This window comes from Pocillopora damicornis, chromosome 11 (assembly GCF_964200805.1).
Source record: "Pocillopora damicornis chromosome 11, jaPocDami1.2, whole genome shotgun sequence".
NCBI lineage: Eukaryota > Metazoa > Cnidaria > Anthozoa > Scleractinia > Pocilloporidae > Pocillopora > Pocillopora damicornis.
In genome coordinates this window covers 18,636,949-18,661,204 of record NC_142680.1, presented here as the reverse complement: position 1 = coordinate 18,661,204, position 24,256 = coordinate 18,636,949, and the positions used below count along the sequence as shown (strand labels likewise).

The 24,256-nt window shown below is 36.0% G+C and overlaps 2 protein-coding genes across 3 annotated transcripts; one reads left to right on the top strand and one right to left on the bottom strand.

Moving 5' to 3' along the window:
• Window positions 1–181: 181 nt before the first annotated feature.
• Window positions 182–12,531, bottom strand: LOC113674458 (thimet oligopeptidase). The gene is made up of 25 exons (XM_089186654.1): window positions 12,326–12,531; window positions 10,946–11,018; window positions 10,344–10,410; window positions 10,000–10,039; window positions 9,664–9,739; window positions 8,894–9,025; window positions 8,564–8,601; window positions 8,015–8,127; window positions 7,556–7,610; window positions 7,410–7,457; window positions 7,161–7,277; window positions 6,888–7,029; window positions 6,256–6,275; window positions 5,236–5,301; window positions 5,007–5,111; window positions 4,469–4,501; window positions 4,267–4,341; window positions 3,340–3,413; window positions 3,068–3,171; window positions 2,858–2,940; window positions 2,664–2,708; window positions 2,498–2,561; window positions 1,309–1,376; window positions 1,004–1,120; window positions 182–731 (listed from the first exon to the last, which is right to left on the bottom strand). Exons 1-25 carry the CDS (start codon window positions 12,479–12,481, stop codon window positions 648–650), a joined length of 1,995 nt encoding a protein of 664 aa, XP_089042780.1. The 5' UTR covers window positions 12,482–12,531; the 3' UTR covers window positions 182–647.
• On the top strand, window positions 12,341–24,247 carry LOC113674454 (5'-AMP-activated protein kinase catalytic subunit alpha-2). 2 transcript variants are annotated; one of them, XM_027190931.2, is made up of 16 exons: window positions 12,341–12,679; window positions 13,734–13,875; window positions 15,305–15,398; window positions 15,940–16,022; window positions 16,418–16,567; window positions 16,812–16,881; window positions 17,012–17,060; window positions 17,535–17,640; window positions 18,148–18,250; window positions 18,751–18,865; window positions 19,500–19,591; window positions 20,328–20,388; window positions 20,776–20,853; window positions 21,474–21,544; window positions 21,958–22,023; window positions 22,185–24,247. In XM_027190931.2, exons 1-16 carry the CDS (start codon window positions 12,511–12,513, stop codon window positions 22,437–22,439), a joined length of 1,704 nt encoding a protein of 567 aa, XP_027046732.2. In that variant the 5' UTR covers window positions 12,341–12,510; the 3' UTR covers window positions 22,440–24,247. The 2 variants fall into 2 exon arrangements, with proteins under 2 accessions (XP_027046732.2, XP_027046733.2); XM_027190932.2 differs by having other exon boundaries at window positions 12,437–12,679; window positions 19,503–19,591.
• The last annotated feature ends 9 nt before the right edge of the window (window positions 24,248–24,256 follow it).

The window sequence follows — 24,256 nt, the reverse complement described above, 5'->3', positions numbered from 1 at the left end:
CAAGTTGTCCTTGGAAGAAACTGTTTCTTCGCTCTAATCTTCCACAACCTACAATCCGAAATGGCGGCCAAACATTTTACAAAGGAACCCCAAGTGTTCTGTCGACAGAGTAAACCTGCACAGCAAACTAGAGATCTCGAAAATGCCAATTCGCGATAAACAACAAAAAAACTGGCCAACATTAGCAAAAAAAAATAGTTTACTGCACGTACTTCACCTTAACTTACACCGTCATACGGTGTTACATTGAGATTTTCCCTATTCTTCACACATCAGCTTGAGATTTAAATGAAATTAGAATTTTCAATTAGAAATTAAATTACGTGAAAGAACTAAGTTACAGAATTTAAGTCAACTACAACATTTAGTATCACGCAATTTTAACACGAAATTATGTAACCTTATTCAATAACATACAATTTCATATTGAAAATTCAAATTAAACTAAGAGACACTGGCCTTAAAAGAGACAATTGTACACCGATCTTATGTAACGATAGTTTATGGTAGAGAAGATAAACACCCATTTGATAGAGTGGGTAAGTTTCAAGTAGGAATGATGTCTTCTTTCTCACTGGCAACAAAGTCTTGTGGTTTTAGTGCGAGTATTTTGAAAAACTGAATTCCAATAATAAGTTATACTGTTGCTATTTCTTGAGTCCTTTGCTCTCAAGGAAGGCTTCCTGGTTGGGTTCACGACCAAGAAAGTTTTTCAGCATGACGGAGGCGTCCTGAGAAAAAACACTTATTAGACACTTTCAACGCACACAAAAAAAAAAAACCACTTTTTTAATAGAAGTCGAGAGGCTTGGGAAACCGAAAGGGGGGGAGTAACCCTGCGATGGACTGGGATCCCATCTAGGGAAAGTCTTGAGCAATCCCCTTGTCCCTTCATGCTACGAAAACTGAGATAACTTCCTTACTGTATGGGTCACTTTTTAATTTTTTTATTTTTAAATTTTTCCCTTTTTCATATTTTCATTTTCCATTTACATGTACTTACAAGAGTTCCTCCAGGCTGAAGAATGAATTTCCTGTAATCGAGCCCAACAGAAGGATTCATGATTCCTTCCTTCTTAAACCTGGTGTAAAACATGTCCGATGAGAAAACTTCGCTCCACTGGAAGACAAAGAAAAGGCGTAAAAGTCAACCAAGGTTTAGATCCAGTTGAGAAATAACAAATGCATCGCCAACCAAAGTTTTCCGGAGACCAACCGAGTATCCCCGAAGAAAAACCTACTGATTAAGTAGGGCTCGTTACTACGAAGATCGTTTTCATATTCAAAATAATTAAGATGATCTCTCACCAGATATCCATAGTACTGTGCATCGTATCCTCCAGCTAAATGACCAAAAGAGGCTGGCATGTTGGTGTCTAAAGAAGAAAAGTTAAGCCACAGATTAACGTGTTTTAGTACTCCGCGACGTGACCGAATGGTCTGGAAAATGGACTCTGTTCTACGAGGCTAGCAAAACTTTTAGCCATGCTGAAAACCAAAGGGCTTTCACGGATTGCACCAGCTACCTTCGCTAACACGCGAAATAAAATAATAATAATGATAATAATAATAATAATGATAACAAAAATAATAATGATAACAAAAATAATAATAATAGTAGTAATACTAAATGTTATTGAGAAAAAAAAATGTGCCTCTTTGGTAGGTTGAACGTTCTTTTTGCTCCATAACCCATACGATTTTAGAATGACAGATGATTGCCCTAGAAACCATTGACTCATTGAACCCCAAAAAATCCACTTGTCGATGTTTCTGGAATCTTGTAAGTACAAGACATTTAGAGGCCATTTCGATTAAGTGTCGACAAACCAAACCCAAAGCAATCATATCGGCCGATTGGAACAAAAGAAAAAAAAATCACAGGAAGCCTATGAGAACTTTTAAAGGCATAATAAACAAACAACTCGAAGCACGGGAGAACGCTGGTGATAAAGTCACGAAAGCTTCTTCTTTTGCATTTGATTGGTTAAGGGGGTAGCGCGGGCTTTTCAGACCAATCACAGAAGTTTTAATGGCAAAACAAACAATCTACCCGGAGCGCGGGAAAACGCGGGTGACCAAGTCACGAAAGCTTCTTCTTTTACATCTGATTGGTTAAGGGGGTAGCGCGAGCTTTTCAGACCAATCACAGAAGTTTTAAAGGAAAAACGAACAATCTACCCGGAGCGCGGGAAAACGCGGGTGACCAAGTCACGAAAGCTTCTTCTTTTGCATTTGATTGGTTCAGGGGGTAGCGCGAGCTTTTCAGACCAATCACAGAAGTTTTAATGGCAAAACAAACAATCTACCCGGAGCGCGGGAAAACGCGGGTGACCAAGTCACGAAAGCTTCTTCTTTTACATCTGATTGGTTAAGGGGGTAGCGCGAGCTTTCCAGACCAATCACAGAGTAAAGAAAAGAAAATGCATTTTGAAATTTTATTCTACGATAAATTTGAAACTCAGTTAAAATTGTGCTATACGACCCTTGAACCCACCTGGTGAAGACGGTATACGGAGTATCTCGGATGAAAGCTTGGAGAAAATCTCCGCAGTGTTTGCCTGTGGGGATTGAACGAGACAGTTCACTGTTCAGGCTAAAATCAGATTATGTTTCTACAAATTTCCACAAAAATGTAAGGTTCATAAAGATAGAAATAATACCTTAGCTTGAGTATGAATTGTTTGATCAAATGTTGCCAACAAAACCTGTTAATAAGAAAACAAGGATTTTTAACGTTAACAACGATATTTCCAATATTTCTCAAGGTAAATTTCTAATTACAAAAGCTTCGCACTGGTACATCCAAAAGCCTTGAACAAAGACTGTAATAGCAATAAAAGTCATTATCACCTACTTGTCTTAAATTAAACACGCCTGTATTCGCATTGCGAGAGGCTATGAGTTTGTCCAGCATTTCGTCTGGAACTGAACTGGAATCTGCAACAGAAGATTTCGTTTTAAGGAAAACATTAAAAACCCAGAATGAGCAACAATCCTCTGAATACTTTAGTAGTTGACACATCCTGTTTTAGGTCGCGCTGTTTTTCACAGCCTTTTAACAAACCTTTGTAATGGGCTGACATACGATGAAGAGGTTTCTTTTCCCAGCACCAATTCTCCAACATCTGAGAAGGAGCTTCGACAAAGTCTCTTTCCACATTCGTACCACTACAGATTTGAGAGAGGACAACACACGGTAAGATTCCAGCTAAAGCCGGAAGCAACGCCCTATTAAGCCCCTCCAGGGATTTTATTAGTTTTAGGGCTTAAGAGGGGGGAGTGGGGCGCCACAATCTTTTATGAAAGAAAATATTAACTAAAAATCAAAAGATTTACCTGAAAATTGAAAAATCCGTTTTTGCGCATAGCTGATGCATCACGTGGCCAAACTCATGGAAAAATGTCTCCACCTTGAATTGAAGGAATGTCGCACAATAATTATATAAACATAATAATTTGCCTGAGTAGACAAAAACGAAAGTGGTAAGATTAACGCAGATTTAAAATGACTACAAGATATTCTCTTGTTACTGTAAGAGAGGAAAAAAGTAAAGAGGCAGTTATAAACTTGGAAGGAACTGCACAACGATGGCTAGGGATGGAAAAGATTTACAAGGATTTGTAAATGACTACAAAATATTAGTTTGACAAAGTAGAAAAAAACATCAAAAAGGTGTTAAGAAACCAAGAAGGAACAGAAATGGTGAAGGAAAGAGAAGATTGACACGGATTGTAAATGATTACAACATATCGGTTCAGTAAGATAGAAAAGCACAAAAGAGGCGATAAGAAACCGAGAAGGAAAAAGGGTAACAGAGGATGGAGAGGATTGATAACGATTGTAAATGACTACAAAAAAAAAAATCAGTTTAGTAAGATAGAAAAACACAAAAGAGGCAATAATAAATCGAGTTGGGAAAAGGATAACAGAGGATGGAGAGGATTGACGCGGATTGTAAATGACTTCAAAATATTAGTTTAGTAACATAGAAAAACCCAAAAGAGGCGATAACAAACCAAGAAGGAACAAAGCTAGAAAAAGATGGAGAAGATTTACAAGAAATAGTAAATGACTACAAAATACTGGTCTGGTAATTGAAAAACATAAGAGAGGCGATGATAACCCAAGAGGGGAACAAAATTGGCGAGGGATGGAGAAGATTAACATGGATTGTACACGTCGATTTATGAGCCCATACAGAAGGTTACACGAAGCTCCTACGAAGCTTAAGGATTTCTTTTTTTCGCAATTGTAAATCGTACCTCTTGATGCGTCAGTAGTGATGGTTGGTCGCCCGATGGTCTTGTAAAGTTGGCCACCATGGCCGCAACCGAAATCTGAAATAATATTGCCGGGTCACAGTTGATGTGAAGAGTAACGTTCAAAACCAACACCAATAGAAGGTGAACTTGCAAGAATAATTAATAAATGTAAATGGTATACAAAAATAGAAGCGACCATTACCTGCCTACTGCCATCAGCCAGTAAACATCCGGGCTAAAAAAAAAAGGTAGTTATAATTCATTTCAGCATATGACCTTTTCCAAACGTGCATTAAGTAAAACGAAGTAAAACAGTAAATATGACGTGATAGTAGGGGAGGAGTCAGAAAAACAAGAGGGAGGGTTGGGTTGGGTCGGGTCGCGTGAAAAACGCGTTCGTTATGCGAACCGACCCAACCCTTTTTTTTCCCCTCTTGGCTGCTCCTATCGCACCTCTATTTTATCAGACCTGAAATTGTTTCAGCGGCAGGATCCCATATCACTTCTCAACTGGCTGAATTTTAAGTTTGCCGCGAAAAAGAGGAATTCTGCGTTCTCTGAATCAAAGCTTAGACCCTCCAATCAAAAATTTCTGGATCCGCCCCAGCTCCTCTATTTTGTGTCATAGAAGTTTAACAAGCTCTAAATGTTAGGGTGCAATGCAACAGAATACCCCTCGCTAATTTGACCAATAACAGCACGCGTAATATTCTAGAGGTAAAATAAACGTGGTTATTCACCTGAAGTCCAAAGCAAGCTGCGTGACCAAACTTCCCTTCTCTTGGAAATAAGTCTAAGTAGAAATATCCTATAATTTCTGATGATGCTGCATCTTGAACACTGAACTGTTTGAACAAAATAAAGAGAAAATATCAGGAGTTTTTTAACACTGAACCGCACCTAAAATAAAAATATTTGAGACGAAAAATATAATAATATTGTTCTGACTATCAATGTGAAGATACATACCATCTGTATGTCCTTATTCCACACCTGTGGATCTTCAATTTCTTCAAAACACAATCCTAGAAGTTCCTGTAAATACCGCATTGAAGAAAAATTCGTGATGAATATGTACATGTAACAACATGATTTTGAGTGCAATTTGGTGTTAATAAGTACAAGAAAAATTTTCAAAAACAACAAAATTGTACGAGCATGTAGGGCGAATGCAATTTGTAGCCTTAAAATATTAATAAGTACTTATTTACATCAAATTGCTCTTGAAATCATGTAACTTGTCGATAAGTTGTATGAAATATGTACCACAGAAAATGAAAACAGAAGAAATTTTGGCAACGTGCGCTATTTGTAATTTGCACTCGTCTTACATGAAAAATGCACTTGTTTTCAGCCAATCAGAAGTGTGTAATTTTTTTCATGTGTATTATTATAAGTAATGTACTACGAAGGCCACGACTGCTAAGCACTTGCTTTATAACATATATAGTGGGTGTCAAGCAAGAAATCTTTTCCAAGTCTCAAGCTTTGGGTAGTATAAGTAATTTCAGGCCTCGCATGAAGCACAGAAATACAACCCAATTACAGTTCAAGATTGAAGTGGTTCACAAGAATCCCACCCTAAGAGGTTCAGGTCTTTCAGAGTTAAGTTCAAGCTTTTGATGTTACCCAGCAATCCCACCTTACAGGCAAAAGCTTTTTGTGATACAGGAATCCTTGTCTACAGGATCAGGCCTTGAGTAACACATAAATATAACTACTGTTATACTATCTAAAGGCCAGAATGGTAAACTCATGACAACAGAACTATTCAGACCCCTTTCTCATTAAACTGCGGAAGTTATTCAATTCTCAACATCTGCTGATATGACCAGCATATCAAGTGTTAATTTCAGTGGTTAAAATATACTTAGGTGTTCAAATGTGGATATACAAAAACAACATGAAAGAAGAAATAGGACAAAAAAACTGCATTTATACATGCACTACACCATAAATTTTGTGATTAAAAAGAAACTATGATCAAACCTGATAAATTTCCAACAGACCTGAAAGACATAATAAGCAATGGTTATAGGACTGAGTGGAGTCCAGTTTGGTCTGTAATCATAGAGTGATAACAAAACAGAATGACTGCCCAATGGAAGTCTGATTTGTATATCATGAGTATGGTTACAGATCGAATTGGATGACATAGTCATTACCAATTAATCATAAAAATTGCAATTTCAGGGAAAAGGAGAATAGCCAAGTTTTATTACAATTTTCATTTAGTTGATATAAACGACAACTTTGAATGTGATTGGCTTATTTAACTGTCTGACAACAAACTGTATGGTAACAACTTGGCAAGTGAATTAAAGTAATTAGAGGACTAATGAGAATACCCAAACTTATCAGGTAGAAGTTGTTATTTTGACCTAATACCAAATTCATGTAAGTTATTTACCAGGAATTGTGTAAAGGCTGGAGGGGAGAATTAACAATCAGATCTTAGAGTTAAAGGATTAAACTCTTATCTACTGGATAACAAAGTATGCATTGAATAGCATTATCTGCCCCTTGAACAAAGGGACCCTGAGGTTTACAAGCATTGAGAAGCACACCAAGTACATGGTACTTGCTGGTAAAACTGAATAGCTGAAAATCGGTTAACATACCCTTGGTAACTACATGAAGAGGGAAGTATTCCTTTAACTTGTTTTGGTCCACAGCGTAACTCTTTTCCTCTACCATGGTCATGTAGTATCGCATGTCCCAGTAGTTGATCTTTCCATCAAAATCATGCCCTAATTCTTTGCACTGCAATAGACAGTCAAAAAAAGGATGAAGATGGAAAAGATAGGGTTAGGGTTATTTGAAAGAGGCAAATTTTAAACACCAAGGTACTGTAGTCATACATGTAGGTAAAAATGATGAAAGAAAAAACTTACCTCAGCCTCTTTCAAATGAAGCATTTCAGCTAAATCAGCATCACCAAGGGGTCGTAACTTTTTCCCCAACTCTGATAGGAAACTAGAAACTGCTTCTGCCGTTTTAGCCATCCGCAACTAAAATGACACACAAAATATTTATTATAACAGTACAATAACTAATAAATCCATTGCCATCATCAATTTGGAGTCTTTTGAAATATCAAGAAAAAAATTGCCGCAAAGTGCACAAGAATGAACTGCTTTTACCTCTGTGATGTGGCTTGCATGTGTTGGATAACCAAGAAGATCTGCCATCTTCAAAAAGAAATTTTTTTGTATTAATCACTTGTCTACAGTAATATCATATAATATCATCTGTGAATATTGAATAAAGATACTAAAATCTCTCAAACCCTTTGTCTCAGTTCTACAAGCTCTTCTAAAATTGGAGTGTTCTCTTGTATACATCTGCAACAATAATACAGTATCTCAGGGTGAGTGAAGCTGTTAGCTCAGTCTAAACATCAATTACCCACAGTAATTTTTTTGATAGTTCTAAAATAAATTTAATGATCAAGCCCCACATGGTCATGGTGTCATAATGTCACTTAAGTTGATTTAACCCTTTTAGCATCCAGGATCTGATTTTAAATTCTCTCCTCTAGCCAATAAACATTTCTGTGTAAATTTGACAAAGAATTTGGTATTAGATCAAGATAAACTTTTACTTGATAAGTTTGAGTATTCTCGGTACCTGTCTGCTGGTTAATGAAAGGATATTATAGGGAATTAGGGGGTTAAATGACATTTAAAACGTACGAGATAGATGTATCTCCATATTTGCAGTCTCTATAGTTAAATCCTGCACATACCTCCTGTTAAATGCATATTCTATTTTCTGCCTAGTGTGTGGATTGGATGCCTTCCTCATGATTGGAAAATAATGGGGGTACTTTAGAGTGACTTTGTGCAGGCCAGCATCTGTCTGAAAAATAAGATTTAAGTTAGTAAATCAAAAGATATCTATATTAGTGATAGCAGGGGTATCATTAAAAACTGGTCACTGGTGATCTGTTAGGGCTTGTGAAGCCTCTTGTGATCACAGCCACCTTAATTCCTTCGTTGGTTGCAATATGTGCACCACCTTGCTGATCAGTCTATACAACTGTATAATCAAACTTTTCCACAAAGCCATCCTTCAGTTGTCAGGAAGTAGGGGGTACCTGAACTTTTTATATAGGAGTGATGGTTAAGAATATTTGCAGTTTTTAAGTAAAGTATTTTACAATGCTACTATTCTTTGTTTTTACACTGAACCCAACATTTGGTTCCCCTGGCAACTGCATTGTTGAGAATTTGCACTATTGCACAAAAACACAAAGCTACTTTTAATAATATCAACATCTAAGTCAATGTGATACCTTTTCTAAGCTGTTTATAAAATCATCTGGCAAATCAACTGGAAAAAAGGAACAAAAAAGTCAGTACGGCCAAAAATAACTGGAAACCATGTGTCATGATTAAATCATAACCAAGGCTGACAAAAATAGGAAAAAATAATATTGGTTGAATCGAAATCACTGATTAGGACAACCACTGAAAAATTGATGTGGCAAAGCAAAACCTGTTTTCAGGTTATTCTGAGCTTCTATAGCTTGTTTTAGTTCATCACTTCTGGGAGATAAAAAGTTCGCCAGGAAATGCACTAATAAATATAAAATGAATTGTTTAATTATACATTGAGTGCATACCTAACTCTGCTTTTGTAAATTCCAGTATTGTGTTTTCTTCATTGAGGTTCTTGTTAAAGTCAATGCATAAACCGCTCATCTTTGTCTTAATAGATTTGATTTCTGTTTGAACTTCGGCTGGTAAATGAAGACCTGTGGGAAAATACACAAAACATTGATATCACGCAAATCAAATAATGGCACATTATATTTAGTATTACTTCAGAAGAAATAGCAGGAACAAAAGTGGTCAAGCCATCATGTTATGTTTCACAAATTGTCTTGACTTTTTTTTCTCCTTTTTTTAACTTTGATGCTGTGATATTTGTTCTCAGCCTGTAGAAACATCTTGAGGGAGGCTTTGATTTTACTGTATTTCTCAACCCAAGTTTTCACAAACTGATCTGTACATTGTGCCTTTCATTGTCAATTCAAATTAAGAGTTTCATTTAACTCTTTAACTCTCAGAGGTGATTATCATGGAACTTCTCCCTATAATACCCATACATTATCCTGCAAACAAGTATTGAGAAAATTTCAACTAATCAGGGAGAAGTTGTTAAAGCTGAGTGGGTCACTGAAACATCATCTGGTTTACTCCGCCCTACGGCCAAGACATTGAAACAAATGCTGCAAAACTGTTCATTATTTCTCTGCTTAATTGAAAAACATTATCATAAACCTCACAAGATTTTAACAGGAACAGCTCGAAGTGAGTTAAACAGCTGTACTATTAGCATGGGCAACCATATCATCATGATACATAAGCAAGATGACATATTACAACATACCATCTCTTTTTCCAAGTTTTATTAACCTTTCCAAAACACGCCCAGCCTCAGGAGACAATGGCTCCTTGTGTCTTTCCTGTGTAAAATAAATAATCTCCAGATGTTCACAATCAGCACTGTAAGTAAAAAGTAAGCATGAAGATGTACAAGATGCAGAAGTCAACATTGGCAAAACCTGTTTTCATGTAATTGTTGCAATTTTCACAATTGCTTCAAAATTAGGAAATTTGTAGTTGCTACGAGTGTTTTGTAGTTCAACCCTGCCGACAATTGGTATCATCAGAAGTCAATATTGTGTCTTATCTAGAATCATCAAATTTGTCACTTTTTAATTACCTGTAAAACTACAAGATTGTCAAAGACATCCTTCCGCATGCTGTGAACAATGAAAAAAAGAAAAACGAAAATAATATACATAAGGATTAAATTCAGATGGACCACATGTTTGAATCATTTTTTTTCCATTCATAAATAAACTCATTTCTGAGATACATACACCTAAAACAACTTTGTTTAAGAAAAATCTCCTACAAAATTTGTAGCCAAAAAGAACTTGTCATGAGCATGAAAAAGCAAGCCTACACTCTACACTTTTGTTCTACTTTTAATATTGAATTTAGCAAATTTCAGGTGAAATTAATTTAAACAATTCTTATTGTAGAAGCAAGAGCCTGAAATACCTGACTTCCACTTCAAATTCAGAAAGTTTTCTGTCAGCCTCAGTACTGGCTGCTCTGATCTCTTTATCTATAATGTATTTGATAAAAAAGTGAAATCAATTTATTGAAAACCAAACATTTAGAACACTGCTGCTGTAAATACTAGTATGGGAGGATTTATTTAAATTAAAGACTTTATTTTATATATAGCATTATTTCTATTGCTATCCAATAGTGCTTTACAATGACTGAAATATTGGCATAAAGTGCTTGAAAATCCCAACTGGCAGGATGCAGACCAGTTGGTTATTTACACATCACACCTGAGGAATTGAACTGGCGGCAACTGAGAACAAATACAGTGAATAGCAGGGTGGAGGACTTGAACCCAGGATCATCAGATTACAAGTCTAGTTTATATTTATAGTGTCTTCTGAATTTATGGTTCAGAGCCACCTTAACTTCTTATGAAATGTTTTGATACCATTGCTTGTGAAACAAATGAAAATGTTTGAAAGCAGCAATCAGTCAAAGAATTTGGTATCTACAAATAAAAACACCATGTCGAACCACCTCAGGAAAGAGGTATTGGACTTAAACATTCTGATCAGGGTTCCAGTTACCTGTGGAAACATGCTGGGGAAAGTCCAAGTTTGATTTTGCTGTATGATATTCAGCATTGCCATCAGACAAGGCCTAAGGAAATATAGAAGCACAAAAATATATCATTCAGGGCTAGACACAATTTTTTTCCTACTTTGCTGTTGAATTAAAGAATATACCCCATATCACCTTTACCATCTAAAAATCAATTCCTAACATTGAATTAAAAGGGGTATTAAGTTTCTAAAGAAACTGTAGTGCTGCATTGGTAGGGGAGTTAATTTTGGTTCTATCAACTGAATTGATAACTATTTACAGTGGCCAATTTACATTACCAACTCAGTTGATACAACCACGATTATCTCATTAAAGTTATTCTTCACATTGTCTACCATACCACCATCTACTGTGAAAAATTTTTTTCTCCAACAATTTTTTATCATCAAATCAAGCAATATTCCCTGGTTGATAAATTATTATATTTCTTCTCACCACCTTTCCATGCAAGAATGTATCAATATTGTTGGGAGAAATTCATTGTTGGTCATCAACCCTGGGAGTGAAAGGGTTAGCTATGCAGCTTGTTCTAAATGAGATAATATATTTTTATTTTTAATTCCTTATGCAAATTTATTTAAGCTAGATCCTTCACGCATCAGTGATCTGTTAATGCTTCAAGTAATGGAATGCCTCAGGGCTAAGGGGGGAGATTACAGTGCCTGATTGTAATAATGCACCCTTACGAAAGAAAATGCACGTGGAGGTAAAACATAACCCCTTGTCCAATTTTTTAATTTATAACGATTTCATGATTGAAACTCGTTCCGTAAATTTTAGATGCACGCACTCCACGTGCAGATATACCTATTTGGCATGTAATTTAAGCGATGTTCACACTTTCTTGCGAAATCCTAAAAATATTACAAATAACTAGTGAATTTAAAGCCATCTGGTTTAGTCAAAAATAGAAAACCTTTGCATGTAATCGCATTTTTAAGTAATTAGGTCGACTTTTTTAATACGTGTAATTTCATTTTTTTTTAATTTGAAATAATATTTTTTGGAGTTAGGACTTAGAAATTCGATATTTCCGTCTTTAACCAAGTCTAGTCTAGTTAGTGAGATTTATTTTTCCACAGTCTGATCGGAGCACTGAAGTGTTGTGGTAAACATTAGTGTAGCAGCAGAAAAATCAAGTCAATAATTTTTACAGGGCACGTGGTAAATATTATCCGTCAAAACTTTCCTTTATTGTGAAATTCTAACAAAAAGTTCACTTGATCGTGCACATCTTAACGGAAAGAACATCACTGACGATCGCGGACAACACACGTGAAACACTCGTGCAGGAATTGTCAAGAGGGCCGGATCAGGAAGAAACGATCAAAAAGTTCACTTGCCTTCAAACAGTTTTCATATGTCACATCGTCCGGGTTTAACGCACCAACAGCATCGTAAACCTTCTTCGATTTCTCGATCAGCTCATCAGTTCGTTTCAGGATCTCTTCTGAGGATAAATTCCACTGGAGATTCACTCCTTTAACAGTGATCGCCATAATTTTTATGGTCTCCAAGGTAGACCACAATGCCTCGGTTTCTTGTTGGACGCCGAAGGAAAGCGGTGGACCACGTGATTCCGTACCCAAACATGGCGGCGAAAGAACGTAGAGATCAAACTATTAACGCGAAATTATGTATCGGAAATTATTTGCTTGGAACAACTTTAGGTGTTGGAACGTTTGGGAAAGTGAAACGTAAGTGCTGATAACGGTTTTTTCAGTATTTTGTGGCTTTTAAGGTGAAATGGAGGCAGTTCGTGCCGCCATCCACGTTTACAATCATTTGCATTCACCGATTGTCACACGCGGAGGATTTTACAACCGTTGACACGATTTCATAAATGCGTCAAAAACCGCACCATTTGCAGCTAGCCTTGAAGACGGTTATTGAATCATAACTAAGCCAGTTATGAAGAAGCATGAAAGTAAAAAGTAAAAAATGAAATTGAAGGCTACCGCAGATCTTTTGAACATTTTCCTCTTGTTGATATTGTTTACGATTTGTGTATAAGTAATTTGTATTGGACTGATTTCCAAATCCCTGAATTTAATCATGAGAATTCTTCCCCAATTCTTGTAACCATACCTGTCTAAAATTTCACATATTTATTAGATTAAGATTTGTTATGCTTCCAAATAACATTGAAATATTTTAGGGCAATTTTTGTACCGAGAAGATCCAAAGTTTATGGACTTTGCCCGGGCAATCCACTCATCTGGCTACGACTAAATTCGGAAGTTGTTTTTGTAGACGAATTAATGACTCAGCTAATTCACACTTAATTTTGATATCGCTTATAATCTCTTTAATCCCCATTTGTTGGTTCTGATCAATTCAAAGAGATGTACATGAATGAAACAATAAATTATATTTACGATTAGAATTGGAGATGGTAAATTTTGATCTTTGTAGGGGAATAAATATAGATGCTTTAGAAAAATCTTGAGTTTCTGTGAGGAATAGCTTTTATGTTTTGATTATCTAAACTCTAGAAAACTGTTTCTTTCAAATTTCTTCTTATTCTCTTGCATAGGTATGCATAATTTACAAAAGATAAGCTGGTAATTTCTTTGAGAAATGAAATGAGTTTACAAACCATACAAGTGTAAAAGGACTTTTGAACTCTGATGCTCTCTCATTGGACTACAGATTACATTGTAATGAGATTGGCCATCATCGGATTTCCAATCCCCATTCTACAGCAGAATTTAATTATTTTAATAGATATTATATGTACTTAAATTTTAGTGGCAGTTCATCAGCTGACAGGCCACAAAGTAGCTGTGAAAATCCTGAACAGACAGAAGATCAAGAATCTTGATGTGGTTGGCAAAATAAGAAGGGAGATTCAAAACTTAAAACTCTTTAGACATCCTCATATCATTAAACTGTAAGTCAATTTTAGTATTGATAAAATAGCGATAGAAGGACAAAGGAAACAATTTGGAAAAACAAAACAAAATACACAACAAGATTTCTTTAAAGGAGAATTCAACAGAAGTGTTTTTCCCTTGGCTTATGGTCTGGTGTACTTGTCTGGTCAGTATCCACTCAAGTCGCTGACAGTTCAACTCACCAATGCCAACTCACCAACATATAAAATTGAGTGGAGACATCAGCAAATAAAGCTAGGTAAACATTGCCAACAACTATAAAAGCTTCAGACATGAACAAGTTATTGTGTGACAACAACACTGTAAAGACTCATCATGTCAATTGGTCAGATTTTTGAAGAAAAGTTGGCTTTCTAGACAAGATCTTAAGTAAAAAACAATTCTTTTTTAGTCATTCGCGATGTTCACCTTGCTTTCTTCGCCTTGAGATCCTTATCAACTTTGTTGGAAAAAAAAGAATTGATTTTTACTAAAGATCTTGTTTAGAAAGCCAAGTTTTTTTTTAAAAGTCTGACCGATTGATGAGTCTTTACAGTGTTGTTGTCACACAATAATCCATTTGTATCTAAAGCTTTTTTGGTCATTGGCGATGTTTGCCTTGCTTTAATTGCCTTGAGATCCTTATAAGCTTTGTTGGAAATAAAATGAATTGGTTTTTACTCAAGATCTTGTCTAGAAAGCCAAGTTTTCTGAAAAAAATCTGACTGATTGACATGATGAGTCTTAACAGTGTTGTTGTCACACAATAACTTGTTCATGTCTGAAGCTTTAATAGTCATTGGCAATGTTTACCTTGCTTTGTTCACTGTGAGATCCTTATAAACTTTGTTGGAAGAAAAAAAATTGTTTTTTTGCTAAAGATCTTTTACTTTTCCATATGTTTAACTTCTAATATATTGTATTGGATTGAAGACTAACTCGCTGATGTCTGTACTCAATTTTATATGTCGGCAAGTTGGCATTGACGAGTTGAACCGTCAGTGACTTGACCATAATTTGTCTGGTCAGCAGACATTCTTATGTGGAATGGCAAAAGTGTGCTATAGCTGGATCTTTGACTTACTAAATAGATTTATTAATAGCACTTTTTCCAGGTCTGAGAAGTTTTTCAGCAGTAAGTTTCAAGCATTTTCCCATGCATTCCATTCTCTAGTTTCCTTCTGTTCATCCTATCTCTGTTGATTGTTGGCTGCTGAATAAGGACTCATGGCTGAAGTGTTCATGAGAGAAATGTTCTTGTTTAAAAATTTTCAAACTAGTTTGATTTCTGCTAATGATAATAATGATTTCAAGAAAAAGAAGGAAAAATCTGGCAGTGACTAGTTTCCGAAACCAAAACCAGAAAATTGTTTGAAGCATTTTTTACAATTATAACATAGCCACTAAGGGTTTTTTGTAACTTAACAATATAATTTTTTTCTCTAGATATCAAGTTATCAGTACTCCATCTGATATATTTATGGTAATGGAATATGTGTCTGGAGGAGAACTGTTTGACTACATCCTTAAACATGGAAAGGTAGTTTTCTGTTTGTGGATTTGTTTATACCTCTGTCACAAACTCAACTGCACAGCTAAAAATGTTACAGTGTATTTCTGTTTACAGGATCTGGGTCAGGATCTGGAAACCTTACCAGCCATCCCATATCGAAATTACCCAAAGTACCTCTTCCTCTTTCTTTCCTTGAGACTGGCTGTACTTGTTTTAATTACCTCTTTGACCCTAAAGAGTTAGTAGCATCCTCTTTCTCCTCATAATTTCACCCCTGAATCAGAAATAAAAGGCATGAGAATATTTGAAAGATCACTGACTAATGAAGCTCTAATTGCCAATTAAATTCTCCCTGTTAGCACCCTAAGAAATGTGTAAAGAGCAATTTGGAGAATATGCGCACCGATGTCTGGGTGTGAAGGGTTGATTGTTCTGGCATGTTACGGTGTGCAATAGCCTTGACAGTGGGTGAAACCCAGACTTTCATTATTTTCATATCATCTTAATTCCAGATTTTTGTGTAATGCACTCGACTTATCTTTGATTTTTTTTTGTTTGTTAATTTTAGCTTCAAGAAAAGGAGGCTCGCAGATTTTTCCAACAAATTATCTCAGGAGTGGATTACTGCCATAGACACATGGTAGTCCATAGGTAGAGTAATTTTTTTTATATATAGGTAGTGTGCATGTAGGTTTGAGAATATTGCCATACCTCTTCTAATTTATTATTATTTATCTTTATTACATGTACTTGCTTATAAACCAGGTGCTGTTATTTTTAAAAATCATGCCAGAAACTGAGCTTCAAAAGTTCCTTGATTTGGTGATTGTAAAATACCACTGGAATGCATTTTGCAAAAAGTGGAAAATTCGTCTGCTTTTCTACTAAAAACAAATTTCCTGAACACCCTCTACAAATTCTTGCCTCAACCATGTTAATCAATGAAACTTTTTTAAAAAGTTTTTGAGAATCAAGAATGAAGGAATTGTCTTTTTTCCCAAAGAATACTTTACATTAGTAATAGTCTTTTTTGTGATATAATCAAGGGACCTTAAACCTGAGAATCTCCTTCTGGATGCCCAAGCAAATGTAAAAATAGCAGACTTTGGATTATCCAACATGATGACGGATGGTGAATTCCTGCGAACAAGTTGTGGATCACCAAATTATGCAGCCCCTGAAGTTATATCTGGAAAGTAAGTTTGCATGCTGCAAGACTTTTTTGTGAAAAAATTAAATCAAAGTAGATCAAATCATATTCTTTTTGCAGTGTGAAATTATTGGGGGAACTTACGTAGCGTTTGTTCTTGGTTAAAAGGGTTGGTAAGTTATTCAGGCCTATAAGGATACTCTCATTTTAAAATCTGGATTTGTGGAAACGTACTCTGTAGTGGATTTATGCAAAGTTAGTGACTGAAATTTGTTCATTTAAATTTTTAGACTTTACGCAGGTCCAGAGGTGGATATATGGAGCTGTGGGGTGATTCTTTATGCCCTTTTATGTGGAAGTGTAAGTATTAATCATTTATTCCAAGGTTTTTGTTTATGTACATTTTTGATATTACTGTGCACAACTATGATCGTTTTATAGAAGTTACAATTTTTTCTTTGCATAATATCAAGTCTGATACGTTTTTCAGCTTCCTTTTGATGATGAACATATACCAACCCTATTCAAGAAAATAAAAGGTTTGTTAACTTTAACCCTTTAACTCCCAGATCAAATTTGTAATTCTCCCCACTGTCAACCACGCAATTCTTATAATGTTAGTTCAGAGAATTTAGTATTGGATCAGCTAACTATCCCCAAATTGATATTTTTCTTTATTCTCATCACTTATCTAGTTGATATTGTATAAATATTGTGATGAGAAATTCTGTCTTGGTCATTCATGGGAGTTGAAGGGTTAAAATAAATGTTAGTTGTAGTTTCCAGTTGACAACAGTCTTCATTTAAATGTATATTTGTTCCTCCTGTATTTGTACTATGGTGTGAAGTGAGACACTCCCAGGGTAAATTTTCTTCTCCAAGAAAATAAAGCAATGACCCAGCCAGAACCCAAATCCAAACTCTTTGCTTTAAAAGTTGGCCTGTAAGCAGACATTGACTTAAAACTGTATTAAGTGCTCTAACCATTTCCTACATGTGTTTTCCCTTTGTAGGAGGTGTATTTTATATACCATCACATCTGTCATCAGAGACAAGCAGTCTGGTATCATCAATGTTACGCGTTGATCCCATGAAGAGAGCAACAATGCAGCAAATTAAGTAAGTGTACTGTTAACCTTTAAACTCCCAAGATCTGATTAGTAATTCTCCCCTCTGGCTGCTACACATTTCCTTGTAAATTGATTACAAGAATTTGGTGTTCAATCGAGGTGGTATCTCGTACCTGATGAGTTTGAGTATTCTCACTACCTGTTTGCTGTATAGTGTATGGATATTATAGGGAGAAGTTACTTGTTAATCACTTCTGGAAGTTAAAGGGTTAAGGGAGCAGGCATGACACAGCAGTGAGAGTGTTTGCCTCCCACCACTGTGGCCCAGGTTCAGTTCTTAGACTTGGTGTCACTTGTGGGTTGAGTTTGTTGGTGGTTCTTGACCTTGCTCTGAGGGGTTTTCTCCAGGTACTCCCATCTTCCTGCTTCCGCAAAACTGAAATTCCAACCTAAATTTTGAACTAAAAACAGTGGACAACAGCGCCCATATGAAACATTATTTGCCATGAAAATTTCAATTTTGTGATTCCTACCCATGTGTTTTGTTCATTTTTAGGAATCATGACTGGTTCAAGAAGGATCTACCAGTTTATCTCTTCCCATCATCTTGCTTAGAAAGTGATATGGTAGACCAGGAGTGCTTAGCATCAGTGTGTGAGGTCAGTTACTTTTCATGGAATATTTCCTTTCAGAAAAAATTAAAAGGATTCTTTCAGTAATTTACAACCGGCATAGCAATGCCATTTGATTAGAGGTGTAGGTCACCTTGTGCTCAAACCTTGCTTAAAAACACAACACAGTGACAAGCTAACCTACATGAATAGAAATAGAACTATAATATTCTCTTATTTATTTGATTACAGTGATGTGTGCATTGTATTCACTCAATGGATCTCTCTCTTGCACATAGCTTAGTATGTTTTTTTGAAAACTTAACTTGATGGATAGGATTATCTGCTTGAAAACTTAACTTGATGGATAGGATTATCTGCTCTTTGAATAACTGGATCCCAATGTACAAATTGATGCTCTATTTAAATCACTTCATGTCAGAGACCTTTTAACTTTGTGTTAAATTGAACACTACAGAAGTGAAATGTTGAGTGCTTTGGTTCAGTGACAAAATTTAGGGAAATATTTTCTTGAATTGTTTTTGCAGAAACTAAACTGCAGTGAAAGTGATGTGCGATGGGCAATAAAAAATGGAGATCCTCATGACCAACTGAAGATTGCTTATCATCTGATACTTGACAACAAGAGAATGAAAATGTTGGGTAAGTGAACACAACAGAAATTTTGATGGTTTGGTGACATTTGAAGGAAGATTTATTCATAAACCTACTGGTAAGCTAGGTTTTGTATGTCACTCTTCAGGATGGCTGTATTTTGAGGAACTATTTGATGTACACAAAACAGTTGTTTTAGTAAAAATATCAAGCTTGTGCCATGCCAGTCTGTCATTAAAAGGAAAATTAGGTTGCAACCCTGTGATGGTGGTGCTTTTTGAGAAGTCACTATCACAATTAGATAGCAATCTTGGAATTTTGATACATATAATTGCCATTTTACAAGGATCTCAACTTTCTGGGAGGTTGGTGCATGTAACTTTTGCTTGGGACAATTAAGGTCAGATTGAGGCACCGACTTAGAATTCTGGAGGGAATCACAGACTCCATGTTTTGAAAAAACTTGCGATGACCCCCTTTATAACTCTGTTATTATATTTTATCCTCAAAACAGTGCAGTTTTATGTCTAGGTAATCATCTGAAGTACATGTCATTTTTAACTCATTGTATGCCTTATTTTTGCATGGTACTTGTCTAATCTTTTTTGGAGATAGTGGAAAGAAGGCTATGACTTGTTATGAAATAAGAAAGTCATTGACTGACTTTTGATTGTCTTTGCAGCAGCTCAGGGAGAAAGTAATGTGAAGGACTTCTACTCTTCTGTTTCACCTCCCATCTCCTCCTTTCTTATTAAAGAACCAGCATCACCTGTGGTAAGTTTTGTAGCAATGTTGTGATGTTTGTTGCCCAGATCTTCAAAGAGGGAGAGGATCTTATCCCAGGGGACAATTTGCAGAGAGCTTTGTTGACGCATACATAGTTGTAGACCACGACAGGTTAATCCAGGTCAGCTCATGATTGTGTACAACTTTCAAATTACAGACGTTTCTACCATTTTGTGTCATGTTGAATTGATCTATGTCCATGGTAAAAATGAATGAAGAAAAGCTAAATTATCAGTACATTGGGGTAAAAGGAAATTGTAAAACTCATACATAGTAGAAAAAACTGTGACAAACAAACACAGCAATCACGGTCTCCGAAACGAAACCACTTTTAACACAAAAACCACATGCTATCAAGCCATGTGACCCAATAAATATCACTTTGTTCATTCAGCCACTAGTCAGCCCCAACAGGAGAGAATGGAATGTCTTGGAAATCTTTCCTTGTTTGTGTTTTATTTCTTGTCAAATCTACAGTCTGGAACAATCCTTTTGGTAAAATTCATAGCAGTCTCTGCTTAGATTTTAGAATTCACAAATTGAGTTATGATATGTTCAGTCCCCTTGCAAGTTAAGAAATTAATAGAGGGCAAACTTCTGAGGCATAAAATTGTTCTTTGAACATTACACGGGCTGTAGGAGGGGCAGTCATGAGTTATAAAATTTTCCAATCCTTGTAACTAAAGCACTAGAAGGCTCAGCTCTTACATGTTCCTTTTTTCAGCAAAAGGCAGTGTCTTCAAAGGAAAGTTTTCCAAATACAGCCATGACTAAAGCAAGATCCAGTAAGTCTAGACTTTTTTGTGGCTCTTACATTGCATTCAATTAGAAAGAACTCTAATGGCTTACAAGCTTTTGCTGTTGTTTTCTGTAATATTTTGTATTGTTAAATCTATAGACTGTTTTTCTTACTGAAGAGAACCTTACATGTCTCTTCATCACTAACTGCTTCTGATAATAAACAAGGAGTCAAGAAATCTTTTTGATCCCAAATTTCGTTAACAGTGGTCTGCATTGATTGCAGGTCTTTAAGCTGATTGCAGAATACTGTTATCTTGAATCAGTGCCAGAGTGACTGTATTTCTGTAACTGTTCATCTTTTCCATTTACTTGTACATGTATAATTATTTTGGAACAATCTTAAGCTTACTACTTTCCTACTTTCTTTTCAGATTCTAACCCAACAACACCCTCCAAAAAAATCCCATACCTGAGGCTAGCACTTGGAAAGCGACCTAAATGGCATTTGGGTAGGTTTATACTTCAAGGATGAGCACCCTGGTACACCTGTGGTTCCTTGTTGACACAGGAACCTAATAAACCTTCTTTCTATCTAAATCGCAACTTTAAATGCTATCAGAGATATATTTACAGGGTCATTTACAGGACTGTACTTAAAACTGATCAATCAAATACAAGAAAAAACCTGAATTTTTGTCATCTTTCTTTTGTCTCTCAGTAATCGAAACATTTCAATTTAATTGCAATCATTGTTTTCTACTGCGAGAGGGACGGACCTAAAAATTTATCTTTGTGACGGCTATAAGGATGCTTTGAACATTTGAACTGTGCAGTTTATCACGACACTCGTAGGCAAGACTTGTTCTGCGTCTCTGAGCACATTATCCTTTTAGATTATCCTCTTATAATGTCCTGCTTTTGTAGCTTGTCTCGAGGAAACGCCCACTATACAATCATGTAATTGCGATTTTCCAACTGTGATTTCGTTGAGAGTTCGAAAAACGATTTGCAGTCCACTGAATGTATGGAAAGGTTTAGGAACACCACGCAACTCTCTAATTATGTTTAAAAATGCTTTGAAGGAGAATAATTAGGTATTTAAATAACTGTTTTTTTCTTCCACGTGCAGGCATTCGATCACAGAGCAAGCCAAATGATATTATGGGTGAAGTTTACCGCGCAATGATGTCTTTAGGTTATGTAAGTTTGATATTCACTCCAACCAGTTCACAAAAATGTGTTAAACTTCCTCGATTTTGCAAGTAGAATTAATTTATCTCTGAGGTGAAGGGAAACTGACATCTGTCCAGAGGAATTCCATAACACATTGGCTTTGCTTAAAACTCGGTCTTGAAGGAATAAGGCTCCTTACTGAGCAGTACTTACGATTCATTGCTTTTCGGAGTGATAATTGCTTTTTATTATGAATAAAAAATTTAGGCGCCTCTTTGCACAGCGAAGGCTTGTGTGGTATGAATTGCAATGCTTCCCTGCCTTAGGAAAAGTGCACAGAGGCTTATTGAAATGTCTCTGTTGAGAAGATAAACTGAATTTTTGTTGTTGTTTTTTTCTATTTCATGGATAACGTCTTGTCTCTGTTGCTGTCCTCTTAGGAATGGAAAATCATAAACCCCTTTAATTTGAGAGTGCTTAGAAGAAACAGGATAACTGGAAAATTTGTAAGTAACTACAATTTCACTTGAACTTCTTAGAGTTAGTTTGCTGTGACTTGTTTGATTTCTTTGTTTTTGTTTTTCCTTTGGAAAAAAATTACCAAATCAATCTAGCATACAGGATATAAACCACTTTAGAGTTTGATATCCATTTTCTCTTAATCTAGACCAAGATCGCCGTTCAGTTGTACCAGGTCGATCATAAAAGTTACCTCCTGGACTTCAAAAGCCTTCCCACCCCGGAAATCCCTCCAGAACACACGGAAGGAACTCTATCGGGAAAGTCATCCAGAAAATCGTCTGCAAACTCGTCGTTCAACAGTCTGAAAGACTCTGATAGTTTCACGAGCCCAACTGGCTCACATCACACGATGGAATTCATGGAAATGTGTGCAAGTCTCATCATCGCTTTGGCCTGCTAACGAAGTTACAAATTGTTGAAAGGTGGAGCATTGTGGGTAAAGTGATGAGGTGATCGTAAAGTTTCGGAACTTCGATCGAATAAGAAGACTTTCTTGAATTCGGAGGCTTCATTTCTCGTCTCCGGCTCGACTTCCAAATGCGTTAAGTTTGTAGGACTTTGTGTTTGTCGCATGGGCCAGCCGAGTCCAGTACAGTTCTGACTGGCTTGTTTTCCCGTGCGAAAAGTGGAATGTCAATCAATCAAAAGTGGCAGATCTGACCAACTTCGTGATCAGATCTGACACTTTCGTGCTTAGTCTTGACGTGAAAAGAAGGTACCGTGCAAATGAAAATCGCTCTAAATGCATACAGGTTTTCATTGACACAAGATTAATTTGGAAAAAGACGTTAAGAAATATTAGTTCTCGGTTGGAATATTTATAAGGACCTTTACCTTGTTGAGACATATGAACCGTATTGATAAATTTCAGTATTGGGTATTTTTTTAAAATAATAGAAAAAGAAAAAGAGGGACATTATTGGCGGTGTACTGGTTACTACCAAGACAAATAACAGAATGCTACTTACTTGCTTGAAAACTTCTACATGGATCGAACATCATTGTTTATCCATTCTGATAGTGAAGACTTTGATTTGAACTCTCTTTGGGAAGGTGCCTAGTGCTCCTTTGGTATAAATGTTTTTTCGCTTGTTTAAAATGATTGGACATAAGGCAATGAAAATAAAATTCATTGGCCTTGGGGCACTAACCTAACAGAAGCTTTGGTAGAGTAGTGAGATGGTCGAAGTAAATCTTCAAAGTACATTGATATTTCTGAATTCCACATCATGTCATCGTCGTTATTTGTAGCATTTATTTCCAGCAGTGAAAATATCATTATTTTCAGTTTCTTTTTTAAAAAAGAAAAAAATTTGTTAACAGGAGTTTTGGGAAAAAAGTGAAGGAAAAAAGTAAGGAAATATGACTTTTATTTTCGTTGTGAACATTTTTTGCTCTTATTGTATACACATATAGTTGTTATCAATTCATAACCATGCGAGATTTAATGTATGAGAGATTCCAACTTACTGACCAAAATTAAAAAAACAAAACGTTTCATTAACTAGTTGAGATGTCCTTGCAGTAAGTGGACTGATGATGTGGGATAATATTTACTTTGTAACCGAGGTAACAGTGACAGGCGAACATATATGGGAAATCCTATTAACTGGTTGACTAAGTTTACGAGTCAAAAACTAGCTGTCGGAGCAAGTTGCAATTGAGTGTCATTTAATTTTCGTTGCCCCTTGATTGATGCAGAAAACCATTGGTACTTTCTCAGCCAATGAAGCTCGCGCTTTCTTGGGCTTAAACAAGTTTGCACGGGTTTACTTTGGGTTCTCAGTGTCTCCTTGTGGTATATTTTTTTCGGTGTCGTAATTGGCATTTTGTTTACTTTGGTTTTAATTTATCGACACTCAATTGAAATTCGCTCATATATGGCTTCTTATAATTGAGACAAAAAACTGGGTCATTTCATTTTGTAAACACGTTTCGGTGATTACTGAATATTGGTAATCAAATTTGCAAGTGGCGTTATCGTAAATTATTTCGTAATTTGTCCTACTTAGTAAGGGCTGGTCCAAGCTTACTGAGTTAAAGGAGGTAGAGAAATATTATAAAGCGTTTTAATGTTATTTAAGATATGTAAGTTTTGAATCGTCTCGATACCTTGGGCCGAGGCGAGTTAATTTGTTTCGCGAGGTGAATTACCCGGAAATATTATTTGAAGAAAGAGACGGGTTTGAATAAAACTGTAATAGATAATTTGTGTCT